This window comes from Ailuropoda melanoleuca, chromosome 2 (assembly GCF_002007445.2).
Source record: "Ailuropoda melanoleuca isolate Jingjing chromosome 2, ASM200744v2, whole genome shotgun sequence".
Lineage (NCBI taxonomy): Eukaryota > Metazoa > Chordata > Mammalia > Carnivora > Ursidae > Ailuropoda > Ailuropoda melanoleuca.
Genome location: NC_048219.1, coordinates 143,118,426 through 143,132,979, shown reverse-complemented (window position 1 = coordinate 143,132,979; position 14,554 = coordinate 143,118,426). Strand labels below are relative to the sequence as shown.

Sequence of the window (14,554 nt, the reverse complement as noted above, 5' to 3'; positions counted from 1 at the left end):
GCGGAGGCACGAGGAGGCGCAGGGGCAGATCCAGTGGGAGACGCTATCGCAAGATGGCGTCTGCGAGGCCGCGGGATGCGGAGTGAGCGCGCCCCGCCGGGGGCCCCGCGAGGCTGCTCCTCTCCCCGCCGCCGCTGCCGCCGCCACTGCGGCGCCGCCTCTCCGCCTGCCATTGCGCCGCGGCCAAGCCTCCCGCTTCGCAGGTACGGTCGTCCGCGCGCTGCGCGTAGTGCACAGATGGCAGCGACAAGTGCGGGCTCGCCTCGGGCTAGCGGGTCTCCCCCGTGTGGGCGCGCCTGACAATAACGCATAAATAACTTTTTCTTGCAGCGGCCCCCTGCGCCCCGGCCTGCAGCCTCCCCGCGCCCCACCACGCCCCTCCAACTCCCGGCTCCCTCCGAGGTGTGAGCGCTACCGGCCGATGCGGTGATCTGTGGCCGGCCTGGGAGGAGCGCGTGGACCGGCGGGTGGCGCCGAGCAGTTGTCGAGCGCCTTTACAATGGCCCTGACCCTGTTTGGTAAGTACAGCCCTTTGCCCGCGCCCCTGCAGGTGGGCCGCGCCCCGGGGGCGGGGGCCCGGGACGCCCGGGGAGGGGACGCCGCGCACGGTGTCGGGCGCGGGCCGGAGCCGGGGAGCCGGGGCGTCCGGGGCGCCGGGCTTGTTCCCTCGCGCCTTTCCCATTGTTTCCTCTCCAGGCAGGGCCGATGGGCGTGTGCTCCCTGGCCAATTCTGGGCTGGGAGGCTGTGAGGTCCTGAGTGTTTTGTAAACGGAGGATTCTTTAAGATGCCAACTTGGGAGCGAAGTTAGCTGGTTGTTTCCAAACCTACGTTTCTCAAGTCAGTAAATAAAGATCCTGGAAAGTTTATTTGTTTTGAACAAAATGTCTGTGCATCCCAGCCTCCCCGGAATTGCCAAATGCATGTGTTGAGTCTTGTTGGATTTGGGGGCGGATTTTTTGGAGACGCTGCTATTTCGTTGGAAACAAGAATAAGTAGTGAACTGAATATTTGTTAAAATGGAAAATGTTTGCTCTAACAAATACGAGAGCACACAGAGAAAGTTGGTTCCTTGAAGATAAGTGATCTCAGGAGAATAACTTTGAGTATTTTAGGAAAGAAATGTTATTTCTGTGATGTAATTACTGCAACATTATTGTTTCAGTGGTTAAGACTTCAAGGTGTTTTGTTTTGTTTTTTTTTCCCCCTGGAGGCTTTAATGACAATGGGTTGGGAAGAAGGGCTGAAAAGATACATTGTTTCCTATTACCGAAGCCGACTATGGTACACATGTACCTCCCTTTAAGAAAACTCAGTATGTGAAAATTTAGATGTTCAAAGTAGTATGGTATATACTGATATGAAACTGATAGCTACAAGGACGGTCTTAGTAAGTTACCATATCAAGTTTCCAGCTACGTTTTAATTGCGTCATTTGATCAAGTTATAGGCATCACATACCACAAGTGCTTTTTCATATAAATTAGAGTGAATTAATCTGCTAGAATCAAAGAGTTACATTTATTTAATCATCTTATTTTATAAATTAAATTCAGATACAGGGAGGGTATTTTTCAAGGTCACATGGCCCTTTTGTGGCAAAACTCAGCCTAGAACACAATTTGCCAGTCTGCAGTCTGGGGTATGTTTACTTTGCCAGAATACCCACAGTACCAGAAAGGACATTTCTTGTTTGGTGTTGGTTCTCCATAGGTGCTTTAACAAATGTTTCTTCTTTCTCTGAAAGAAATAGAAATCTCACTATTGTTTTTCAATACATTGTGTCTAATTTGTATCATTTAGTAGAGCATTTTTTCTTAACTGTGGATTTTTTTTTTGTACAAAAGTTAAAAATAGTGGAAGACTTAGTTGGTATTTTCTTTTGAAGAAGCATTTCTCTTATACTGTAGTAGCTCATACATGGTAGTAATATTTCCACAGACAAATTTCCCCTTAAACTAGTTTTTTTTTTTTTAACTGAATTCATTTTCCTTTCTAAAGAGAGTATGTATTTCCAGGTTTGTTTTCAAAGGTAAGGTTTACGAATCAGCCGCTTTTCGAATACTGACATTCTCCATGCATAAGCTATAGATAAATTGGAGAGAAGTGGAGTAAGGGATAAGGTACTTTTAATTGGATTCCTAAATTATTAAATCTTTACTGAAATAGAGGTGAGGAAAGGAAGGGCACGTATTTGACCTCTAGAAGAAGATAAAAGAAACCACTCCCACCCCTCAGAGTGAATAAAGTATCTTTAAAATTTTAAAGTCAACTTGTGGGAAAATAGAATTTAATTTATAAAATCCAATTTGGTTACAATGTTTAAGAATATTACCCTGTTGTAAAGGAAAGTACACGTGTGTGCAGAGGCTATTTTTCAGTAAGGATAAAGCAGTAGGTGTCGTTGAACACCATTTATCAGGCTTCTCCGTTTAAAAGGTAGATTCCTTTGCCCCTAGATCCACAGAATCTGCATTTCTAGGAGAAGGGGATTTTAAAGGGACTCCCCTGTAATTCTGTTATCTTCAAGTTTGAGAACCATTGTAGTAAAGATAAATATGAGATTGCTCAAATTTGCCAAATTCAGAATGGCCTCCGTATATATTAAGAGCAGTCCCCAACAGTTAGAAGAAATGGATTTTATTTTAGATATAACAGTTGACCCACCAACAACATGAGGATTAAGGGTGCTGATCCCCCATGCAGTCCAAAATCTGAGTGTTAACTTTTCACTCCCCAGAAGCCTAACTAGTAGTCTGCTATTGATCAGAAGCCTTACTGATAATATAAACAGTTGATTGCCACGTATTTTTAATGTTATATGTATTATATGCTGTATTCTTACAATAAAGTAAGGTAGTGAAAAGCAAATGTTAAGAAAGTCATAGGAGAAAATACATTTATAAGTACTGTACTGGTTTTATCGAGAAAAATCCACATATAAGTAGACCCATGCAATTCAAATCTGTTTTTTGAGAGTCAACTATACTACTTTATTTATTTATTTATTATTTGGGAGAGTGCATGTGCAGGAGGGGGGTGTGGGGGAGGGGCAAAGGGAGAGAGAATCTCGAGCAGTTTCTCTGCTGAGCGTGGAGCCCCACATGGGGCTCCATCTCATGACCCTGAGATCATGACTTGAGCTGAAATCAAAAGTCAGATACTTAACTGACTGAGCCAGCCAGGCACCCCAACTGTACTACTTTTTAACTAGCTTAGTCAGAAGTACCTCATACCATTTATATTTCCTCGTAATAACCAACTGAGAGCAGAGGAGCAATGAGATCATAAAGTTCTGTGAGACGGTAGTTAACAGAAAATAGGAACAAGAAACTGGACAGACCTAACTAAACTGTCATCAAAGTCAGAGCTCAATGGAGTTTCTACCAAAGTCTTCCCCACGCAACCACTGCCGGGACCCTACCTTGTAGATCATGGGTGTGTTAGTTAGTAAGGCTAGTGTCTTAAGTCTGCTTAAACTCCTGTAGTGAAATACCATAAACTGAGTGGCTTACACAACAAACGTCTATTTCCTGAAGTTTTGGAGGCTGGGAATTCTAAAACCAGGGAGCCAGCAGATTCACTTCCTGATGAGGGCCCTTTTTCTGGATTGCTGACATTCATCTTCTGGCTGTGTCCTCCCTTGGTGGAGAGAGGGAAAGCAAGGACTTTGGTCTCTTCTACAGGCATTAATCTCATCATGAGAACCAAAGATATCATCTAACCTAATTTCCCCCCAAAGGCCTTATCTCCATAGATACCATCTCATTGGGAGTCAGGACTTCAACATAGGAATTTATTGGAGGACACAGTTCAGTGCATAGAAGCCAGCAGTAGAGTCTAGGATTTTTTTTTTTTAATTTATTTTATTTTATTTAGAGAACACACAAGTGTGGGTAGGGGGAGATAGGAGCAGAGAGAGAATCCTAAGCAGGCTCCGTGCACAGCGCGGAGCCCGACTCAGGCTCGATCTCATGACCCCTGAGATCATGACCAGAGCCACAATCAAGAGGTGGGCGCTCAACAGACTGAGCCACCCAGACACCCATACGTTTTTGTTGTTGTTGTTGTTTTTCTTTATGTTTTATGCTTCCATACAGGTTTTGTTTTGTAAAGAATGTTATTTTTATAGGTTGTTAGTGAAAGTTAGCTTCATTTTAAAAAAATGAGAGCCTCCATAATTAGCCAATACTATTTTGCATTGGTATACTTTTAACTTTTTTTCACCTAAGTACAATGTAACAACTCAAAATGCTTGTCAAATTAAGCTGAAGAGTGAAAACTCTCTTATCTTTTGTCTTCGCTATTAATCACCTCTGCTGCTTAAATGATATTTTTAATGCAAATTTCTGTTTTAACTGTGTTAGAAGAACTAGACCCCAGCCCTTCTTGATTTTACAGCCCCATTTGGGAGTTGAAAATGTGCATTTTTTTTTTTAAGATTTTATTTATTTATTTGGCAGAGATAGAGACAGCCAGCGAGAGAGGGAACACAAGCAGGGGGAGTGGGAGAGGAAGAAGCAAGCTCATAGAGGAGGAGCCTGATGTGGGGCTCAATCCCATAACGCCGGGATCACATCCTGAGCCGAAGGCGAAGGCAGACGCTTAACCGCTGTGCCACCCAGGCGCCCCTGAAAATGTGCATTTTTGAAGGACTTTGCCAGCATTTCTCTCCACCTTGCAGATGAATACACCTCTCAGTCATCTGCATCAATACAAATAATGTTTAAATCCTCAAATCCTAAAAATTATCCAAATGTAATTCATACTCTGCTCGCTCACCTTGCTCATCTGTTCCACATACATCTATAGCAGTGTGCAAGAGATGTGGCCCCTGTCTTAGAGCTCACATTCCAGAACTATAGTGTGTGTACCTAATTACTTATTTCCAGTAGGATTTGTTAGGCCTTCCCTGACAGAGAAGCACATGTTCTCTAATAATTGCTGGGCTAGAAGGAAAGCCTCCGGTCATCTAATACAGGACTTTTTAGCTGGTGTACCTAACAAAACACCCTGACTGGCCACACAGATAAAACCCTATTTGACAGAGCTGGGTGAAAAAGCACCCTGCCAGGTTATCCTTTGGAAGAAATGTCTGTCATTTACAGCTAAATGGGGCTGTGGTTTACAGCTCAGACAAATGTGGAGACTGGGAACTCAGTTACAATCCAGCTGGGCTGGCTGAACCCTGAATAACTCTCTTCTCTGTCTGGGTAGAACTAGCTCTGGCATGACCCCCTCTCCCTTTTTTTCCTTTTTCCTTTCATTACCAGTCACTGTCATCACTGCCATTGATCTGTGATCTAATACCTAGGATTTCACTGTAATTTCTAACCTTCTTTCTGTAGACACTTGTACTGCCATGGAAACCTTTTCATTAGCTGCCTGATGCACCTGCCTTTGGGGATCTTTATAGAGATCCTTTGGAGCAGTTAAATGGTAATGGTGCGTTCTTTGTGATGCAGTTAGGAAAAATTCTGATTTCCTGTGACTGTCTTGACGTTAAAATTTGTTTTGTTGTTGTTTTCTTTTTCTTTTTTAAAGTAACCTCTACACCCAACAGGGACTCGAACTCACAACTTCAAGATCAAGAGTTGTGTGCTCTACCGACTGAGCCAGCCAGGTGTCCCTAAAATTTGTTTTTAAAAAAGACAAATCAGCTGCATTTTCAGTATGATTTATTTGACCAAAAGCCAATTTTATAGGAAACTCCACTTGAATACAGTCTCTGCTCACATTTTTAGTTTTCAGATGTTGCTCATCACAGAATATGAGAGGGACTCACCTAAGCAGGGCGTGGTCTAGTGGTGAGAGCCCAGCTACTTTTCTGAGAATGTTTCGTCTTTTCAGCTGTCCTTAAAATCACCATCCTTATTTAAATACGTATGCATATTCTCTTACAGGTATCAAAAACTTAATATTTCAGGGGCGCCTGGGTGGCGCAGTTCTTAAGCGTCTGCCTTCGGCTCGGGCGTGATCCCGGCGTTATGGGATCGAGCCCCACATCAGGCTGCTCTGCTATGAGCCTGCTTCTTCCTCTCCCACTCCCCCTGCTTGTGTTCCCTCTCTTGCTGGTTGTCTCTATCTCTGTCAAATAAATAAATAAAATCTTTACCAAAAAAACCCAAAAAAACCCTTAATATTTCAGCTTTAAAATTTTTCCTTTAATGTGTGGAGATTTGGTACTATGTAAGAGAGATGAAGAATTATAGTTGCTATAACTCTGATAGTTACCCTCTGTGTACAGTATAAAAGGAATATTGGTGATGCAGTCTTTTGAGTGACATCTGTCCCTGCAAGTAACAATCCTATTAGCATCCTAATCTTTGAAGATAGAGAGGTATGTTTAATTATAAAAATTTGATACATTTGTTAATAAGAGTTTCAATTTCTTTTTATCTGTACTTGTCCACCTTTAAAAAAAATCACTCTTCATAAGAAGACTTTTAGACTTTTTTTCTTTTAAAGATTTCTGAAATTTATTCATTTGAAAGGGTGAGACACACACACGCACACACACACATATACACACACACGGAGAGGATGAGTGGGGGTGGCACAGAGGGAGAGGGGGAGAGGAAGCAGACTCCCTGCTGAGTGGAGAGCTGGCCCTAGGGACTTGGTATTAGGACCCCGAGGTCATAACCTGAGCCAAAGTCAGACGCTTAACCGACTGAGCCACATGGCGCCCCTAGACATTTTTCCTTAATTGTTTTTCTCCATGAAACTTGAATAACAGAGGTATATTGTCTATCTGTTTACACACTGTATGTGTATCTGCTTTATGCACAAAAAGTGTAAATTTTTGACCCCTGTAAGCTCATTTTTGCTCCCTTGAAGGCAATATTATCTTCATTGAGAATACATGTTTTAGACTAATCTAAAACAATCATAAGAGAAAAAGGCAGAAAAATACTGTTTGGTCATGCTTTGTATGTCATATAATAATAGTTTTGAAGGAATGACAGTAGAAGTTATGCATTTTTCATCAGATTGGATTAACCTAAGAAGTAACAGTTTACTGTCATCTTGAGCAGCCATAACAGGGATTTCCTTGCCAGGCTGGGGTTTGTGTAGCTTTTCTCAAAGTCCCTCTAGTAGTAATAATATCCTTTGATATGAGTAATTGATGTTTTCTCTGTCTTATATAAAGTATTGGTAAAAGCACCTTTAAAAAAACTTTATTATTTATCTGCGATATATAAACTAAATGAAGTCACTGAACTTTCTGTGCAAACCCAACTCAAGACAGGTCATTGAGCCCGGCCTTATCATTCATAAGTCATTCTTACATAGAAAATGATTCACATAAGCTTTGATTTTCATTTATTAATATAATCCTACTAACCTTAAAACACAAAATAGGGAGGGGCGCCTGGGTGGCTTAGCTGTTAAGTGACCGACTCTTGATTTCAGCTTAGGTCATGATCTCAGGGTTGTGGGATCAGCCCTGCATCAGACTCCGTGCTGGGCGTGGATTTTGCTTAAGAGTCTCTCTAAAAAAAAAAAAAAAAGAAAGAAACAAACAAAGAAGCAGAATGGTGTGGCTGTATTCTACACTGAAAAGTGATATTAGGAAAAAAATGTCTCATAAAGTTGTAAATATACTTTCTTAACTTGGCTCCTTATTTCTAAAAACCATAGTGAATACTTTGTGAATATACTACAAACCACTTCTTTGTATATGTTAAAGGCTGAATTTTATGGTGTGTGAATTCTATCTCAATCAAGCCGTTATTAATTTAAAAATCTCTTGGAGTGGGGATGACCAGATTGAATAGAAGAAAGATTGACTTCACTTAAACTGTAAAAAACAGAAATTACTATTTTTAAAATAATGGTTTTATATCAAGGAACGTTTTAGAACTTTTCACATTTTAGAAAGTTTTTTTTCCCTTTTATTCTCCAAGAAACAAAAAACAAAATTAATAAAGTGATAGCTTAAAAACGCCCGTGCCACGGGGCGCCTGAGTGGCACAGCGGTTAAGCGTCTGCCTTCGGCTCAGGGCGTGATCCCGGCGTTATGGGATCCAGCCCCACATCAGGCTCCTCTGCTATGAGCCTGCTTCTTCCTCTCCCACTCCCCCTGCTTGTGCTCCCTCTCTCGCTGGCTGTCTCTATCCCTGTCGAATAAATAAAAAAAAATAAAAAAATAAAAAAAAACCGCCCGTGCCTGTTTTGAATAGTTGTTTTAAAATTTAGAAAAGTAAGCACTTCTTGGAAAGAATTAATGCAGACTGTTGAATTTGTGGGAGAAGGGAGATGAATCAGGCCCCCGGTGTGGCCTGCTGCGTAGCAGCCTGGCAGGGGGCCACCTCATTGTGTCTCCTCGAGCTGCACTGAAGATCGTCCTTTCCCTTTCACTCTGACTTTTTATCCTTTGGATTTCATTGGACCATGTCTATTTCATGGTGTAAAACAAGTAGAAGAAAAGATGTAGTCCAAGAAACGTATCTCTGCATGAATAGATTTTCCTGACATTTCAAAAACAGCTTTCCTTTTCTTTACACTGCAAATCTCTTTTTTTAAAAGATCTGTTTATTTATTAGAGAGAGAGAGAGCTCGTGCGTGTGCACGCTGGTGGGGAGGGGAGGGACAGAAGGAGAGGGAGAGAGAAACCCAAGATGACTGCACTGAGCACAGAGCTCACTGTGGGGCTCAAACTCACATCCCTGAGATCAGGGCCTGAGTCCTGTAGGTATCCATCTGAGCAATATGTAAATATCTGCCTGACTGAAGTATTTCCCCTGGAAACCTTCCATAGTGAATGAATTTAACAGTATTATAGTACAATTAAAGCATGGATTCTTAGCATGTTACCTATGAGGAATAACATGTTAGATATAGATATTTTCATATAGCAAGAGAGAATGATTTTAATTTATGGACTGAAGATCTTACAGTAGACAGAGCAAACATTTTGACTGAGGGAGCTGCACTGTAAGAGAAAACAAAGTGGCAGTTTTTATGTAGAGTGTGAGACATTACTAAGAAGGACCTGAAGGGGGCTGGTGTTATAAGAATAAGAACAGTGTAAAAGGCCAGGGCATTTGGGATTAGGGGCAGGAATGGATGGTAACACAGAGTGAGAGAAGGAAGCAGGAACAAGAGGTGTACTAGTTCCTAATTTTTCTGAGGATAGCTCTGAGACTTGGGATGGGCCGTCTTCTTTTGCGATTGCCATGTATGTCTTAGTTCCTGTCCTCAAGGAACCTATGTTTGCAGTAGAGGGAGACAGACAATAAAAAATGTATAGTGTGGGGTGCCTGGGTGGCTCAGTCGGTTAAGCATCTGACTCTTGGTTTCAGCTCAGGTCGTGATCTCAGGCTCCATGTTCAGCATGGGTCTGCTGGAGATTCTCTCTTTCCATCTCCCTCTGACCGTCCCTCCTGCACATGCATGCATGTGCACTCTCTCTCTTTTCCTCTCTTTCTAAAATAAATAAACCTTTCGGGGCGCCTGGGTGGCACAGCGGTTAAGCATCTGCCTTCGGCTCAGGGCGTGATCCCAGTGTTACGGGATCGAGCCCAACATCAGGCTCCTCTGCTATGAGCCTGCTTCTTCCTCTCCCACTCCCCCTGCTTGTGTTCCCTCTCTCGCTGGCTGTCTCTATCTCTGTCGAATAAATAAATAAAATCTTTAAAAAAAAAAAAAAATAAAATAAATAAACCTTTTAAAAAAATGTATAGGGTACCAGGTGGCTAGTACTATGAAGAAGTATAAAGCAAGGTGAGGAGATGGGGCTAGCTATGCGACAGTGTGGTCAGGAAAGGCCTTACAGTTAAGGTGGATTTTGAGCAGAGACTTGAATGACAAGAGGGAATGAGTCGTGTGAAGTGGGGCATCGCCTCAGGAAACAAGCTTGAGGGTGGGAATATGCTTGACAAGTTTGAGAAACAGAAAGAAGGGCAACATGGCTGGAGCGGAGTAAGCCAGGGGAGGGTGGGAGAGGAGACAGAGCGGTCCCTGGGGAATGGAGGAGTGTTGGGGTTACAGATTATTTAGGGCCTTATAGACAAACCATGGTAAGGCTCAGATTTTACTCTGTGAGATGGGGGGCTTGTGGAGGACGCTTCCAGAGTGTGTGCTGTAGAGGAAAGGGCTTGGATTTTGTTTGTTTGTTTTTGTTTTTTTTTAAAGATTTTGTTTTATTTATTTGACAGAGACAGCCAGCGAGAGAGGGAACACAAGCAGGGGGAGTGGGAGAGGAAGAAGCAGGCTCCTAGCACAGGAGCCTGATGTGGGGCTCGATCCCAGAATGCCGGGATCACGCCCTGAGCCAAAGGCAGACGCTTAAGGACTGCGCCACCCAGGCACCCCATGGGCTCGGATTTTGGTGTAAAAGGACTATGTTTAATCCTTTCTCTGCCAAGTGTCAGCTGTATGTTCTAGTCTCATTTTCCTTATATATAAACAGGGGCTATTAATTCCCTTCTTCCATCTGTGCAGAAATAAATGAGATCATGTGTGTTAGGTTCCTAATACAGTGGTGAAGATACATAGTAGCTAATATTGTCACTGATATTATTGTTATTCCTGATATTAACAAAGGTCCAAGATAGCAGTTGTTTTCTTTCTCTTTTTTTTTTTTTCCTTTTTTTTTTTTTTTTAAGATTTTACTTATTTGAGATAGAGCAAGCCAGGTGAGGGGCAGAGGGAGAAGCAGGCTCTCTGCTGAGCGGGAGCCTAATGTGGGGCTTGATCCTGGGGCTCTGGGATCATGACCTGAGTGGAAGGCAGACCCTTAACCGACTGAGCCACCCAGGCGCCCCAGCAGTTGCTTTCCTAAGTCTGTTGACCCACTTCAGAAAGAGGTTCTGCAATATTTCTGTTTATGTGTGTGGCTGAATATGTGCCACATGCCATTTTAGACTTGGTCTGAGAGTGCTCTGGGGGAGACCTAGTTCAGGGATATACGCTGAATACCACATAGCCTTCTAATAGTGCTGGACAGTTGATACTTCCTGTTGTACTCTGAAATGTGAAATACCCTGACTGATAGCAATGCTTCTCCTTTGGGTGGTAATCCAGACTATGATCAGATCTAGCCCCTGCCCTCTTAGTGCTTAAAATATATCAAAGACTGGGGTGCCTGGGTGGCTCAGTCAGTTAAGTGTCTTCCTTCAGTTCAGGTCGTGATCCCAGGGTCCTGGGATTGAGCCCCGCATCAGGCTCCTTGCTCAGTGGGGAGCCTGCTTCTTCCTCTGCCTCTGCCCCCCATTCATGCTTGCTCTTTCTCTCTCTCAAATAAACAGATAAAATCTTTAAAATGATACACGTCAAGGACTATAAGCTCACTGTTGGTATGTCATAGGTACTCAGTCCAGGTTTACTGAGTGAATAAGTGAATGAAAGAAGAGTAAGTATATAATGATGGACTTCATCTATATACTTATCCTGTGAACATCCTTGAATCAGTTTATTTATTTATTTTTTAAAAAGATTTATTTATTTTTTAGAGGGAGAGGGAGAGTGAGAATCTCAAACATACTCCCTGCTAAGTGCAGAGCCTGATGCGGGGCTTGATCCATGACCCTGAGATCATGACCTAAGCCGAAATCAAGAGTTGGACACTTAAGTAACTGGGCCACCCAGGTGCCCCACCTTGAATCAGTTTAAACATTTGCTTTCGTTTATCTTTTTTCTTCCTTTATTGTTTTGAATTATTCTTAATATGTTAGCGTCCATAATTGGAAATTTAAACCTGCCTCTTAGAATTTGGTTAGTCTAACAGTTTACTTTCCTACTCCTCCAGTGGGTCCCCATCACCATTAAGATTAAGTCCAAATTCTCTAGTTTGCATATGAGGCTTTTAGGATAGGACCCCTGCTTACCTGTCTGGCCTCATCTCTTACTGTCTCCTCAGAGGCTGCGCTTAAGCCTTACTGAACTACTTGAAGTTTCCAGAAGGGATTGCACTTAGTGTGCCTTTGGCACAGTCATTTCCCAAGCCCTTCTTTGCACTCACTCACCTCTACACATCTTACAAAACTTAGCTTGAATAGTCTTTCTTCTAAGTGGTCTTCATTTGTGAGTTAGTTAAACCTTTTCTACATCTCTTGTGCCCTGTACATATCTCTGTCCTACCAGTTTTCATGCGGTGATATAGTGCTTAGTAGATGTATTCCCTTGTCTTCCGGGTTAGATGAAGTTCCCTAATGTGAAAGCTGTGGATTTTTTGTTTGGATCCTTAACAACTGCCCCAGTGTCTGATGCAGCCCAGCTATTCGATAAATGCTTGAATGAATGTTGGATATTACAGTAGTCTGCTGTATTTCTTAAATTCGGGAGTTAATTTTAAGGCCTCTATGATACACACCCTCTACTGTTCATTTCTTTGTTCATTTGTTAATTTAAAAAAAAATCCGGTAAATGTGCCATTGTGTCATCCCTTGGTTCCATACTCTAATACGGATTTCCCAAGTGGAAGCTCACAGGGGCTTGAATAAAATGGAAATCTCTCTGGGAGCAGATTCTTTGAGGTTTAACTATAGCATTACTAACCATCGGCAGATGTTTCTAAATTATTTGGCATAATTAGATAACAAATTCCACTTCATTAAACTATTGTTCCTTTTCATTTCAATAGTACAAAGGAATTGCACATAAATTAGCTTGGTTTGTTCACGGTTTACCCTCACGGTAGGGAACATAATCAAATTGAATAGGAATTCAGTATGAAAATGGCTAACTTAACCTTTTAGAGGTCTGAAAATGAAAACATATAATCTGTCTCCCATAATAATAAATCTGGGTGCTACATAAGCATTCCTATTAGTTGTCATATGTTTGTTAGAAGAGTAGATACAAACAACAGTTCACACATATTTTTTAAATTTTTTTAATTTTTTAATTTTTTAAAGATTTTATTTATTTATTTGATAGAGACAGCCAGCGAGAGAGGGAACGCAGGCAGGGGGAGTGGGAGAGGAAGAAGCAGGCTCATAGCGGAGGAGCCTGACGTGGGGCTCGATCCCATAACGCTGGGATCATGCCCTGAGCTGAAGGCAGACGCTTAACTGCTGTGCCACCCAGGCGCCCCCACACATTCATATTTTTAAATGGATAAAAGAAGATTTTTATTTGTTATTTATTAACACCTCTCATTGTTCCAGAAAGAAATGAGGTGGTTTATAAAAAAGTATAACGCAAGAGGACTGAAAACAATGAGCATAGGAATTTGTTTTTCTCTGTCTTGTCTCCTTTGGTTCCTCCTCTGCCCTGGATCTGCTCCCTTACGTCACAGCTGTGCTTTCCTAGTCACTGTGGGAAAGCCTTTCCTCAACTTGGGGACCCTCTTAAGTACCAGTGAGTTAGTAGAGCTCCACCTCTAGCAGGGGGTTGTGGAGAGAGCATCCCGTATGCCCCACGGCCTCTCGGCCTCTGCCTGCACGGCTGCTTACTCCTTAACCCTGTCTACACCATCACCTCACCGCCAGTGTTTGATTGCAATAGTTCGGCGTTTGGGAGTGTCATTCAGCACTAGTGGAAAGAAAGGTGGGCAACTCTGAAGGAAAAAAATTCTGACACTTGTTTAAAAAACAAGGAAGACTTTTTACTCAGGACGATCGTGGTAGCTGTCAAGAGATGGGGCCTAACCCTGAATCTGCGAACAGGGGAGTATTTATAGCCAAGGAGCAGGTTGCAGGGGGGTCTGGGGATGGAAGATGACTGTGAGGAGACAAGGGAGGGGGAATTCTTGCTAAACTGACCCAACAGGATTGTTGGTGAGGGCAGGCCAAGGTGATGAGATACCAGGGTTCGGGGGGTGAGGAATTTGATCAGGTATCAAAGGTAGGAGGATTCTCTCTCACTGACTTAGCGGACTTCCTGCTCAGATGGCTTTGCAGGCCTGGTGAGGCCGGGGTGGGGGGGGAAGGCTGAGGCTAGTCGAGAAGAGGGCTTGGAGGAGCCTGACTCAGGTTTGGCCAAGGAGAGAGAGCCTCCTGTCACAGCTACCCCCTCGTGTTCTGCTTCTGTTCGGCCAGAAGTGCTTTTCTCAGTGAGTAGCCAGTAATGAGTGGCTTGCCCTCAGTCCTCATATTTGATCTCTCTGCACTCTTTGCTATTTTTGACTGCCTCTTTCTTCTTGAAACTTTTTTCTCTTGTCTTTCAAGACCCTGTGTTCTCGTGCTACCCCTTTCCTTCCCTCCCACTGTTCCTCGGTTTCCTGTGTTTGCTGCCTGAAATGTCTGCTTTTCAGGAATGGGCCTCCATTTCTCACTAGGCAGTCCTGAGGCTTCGACAGTGCGCACAGTGTGGATGATTCCTAAGTCTCTGCCTCCAGCTCTGCCCTGGCGGCGCCCCCCCATCTCCAGCAGGATTTCTTGTGCTCTCCAGACGGCACATTCCCAGCACCAGATCCTTAGCCTTCCTTCTTCCATCCTCCCTCCCTCGCCTCTGTACCCAGTCAGCCGCCAACACGTGCCCATTCCGCTTTGCTCTAGCTTCCATGTCTGTTCCCTTGTCTGCGTGTCCTGCGCTCGCTCAGCCCTTCCTTCAGGACTGCGGTCGGTACCCCGCCCCCTGCCACCCCTTCCACAGGAATCCCTGGTC

The 14,554-nt window shown here is 43.2% G+C and overlaps 1 protein-coding gene across 2 annotated transcripts in view; it reads left to right on the top strand.

Annotated features, from left to right (window-relative positions):
• CHN1 (chimerin 1) overlaps nucleotides 1-14,554 on the top strand; it is a 192,626-nt gene continuing 178,072 nt past the window's right edge. Inside the window, exons 1-2 of one of the 2 annotated variants that reach the window (XM_011226216.3) lie at nucleotides 1-203; nucleotides 331-518. In XM_011226216.3, coding sequence (XP_011224518.1) covers nucleotides 500-518 — 19 coding nt within the window. In that variant the 5' untranslated portion in view covers nucleotides 1-203; nucleotides 331-499. The remainder of the gene's footprint in view (nucleotides 204-330; nucleotides 519-14,554) is intronic. The other variant, XM_034654759.1, reaches the window with a different exon arrangement.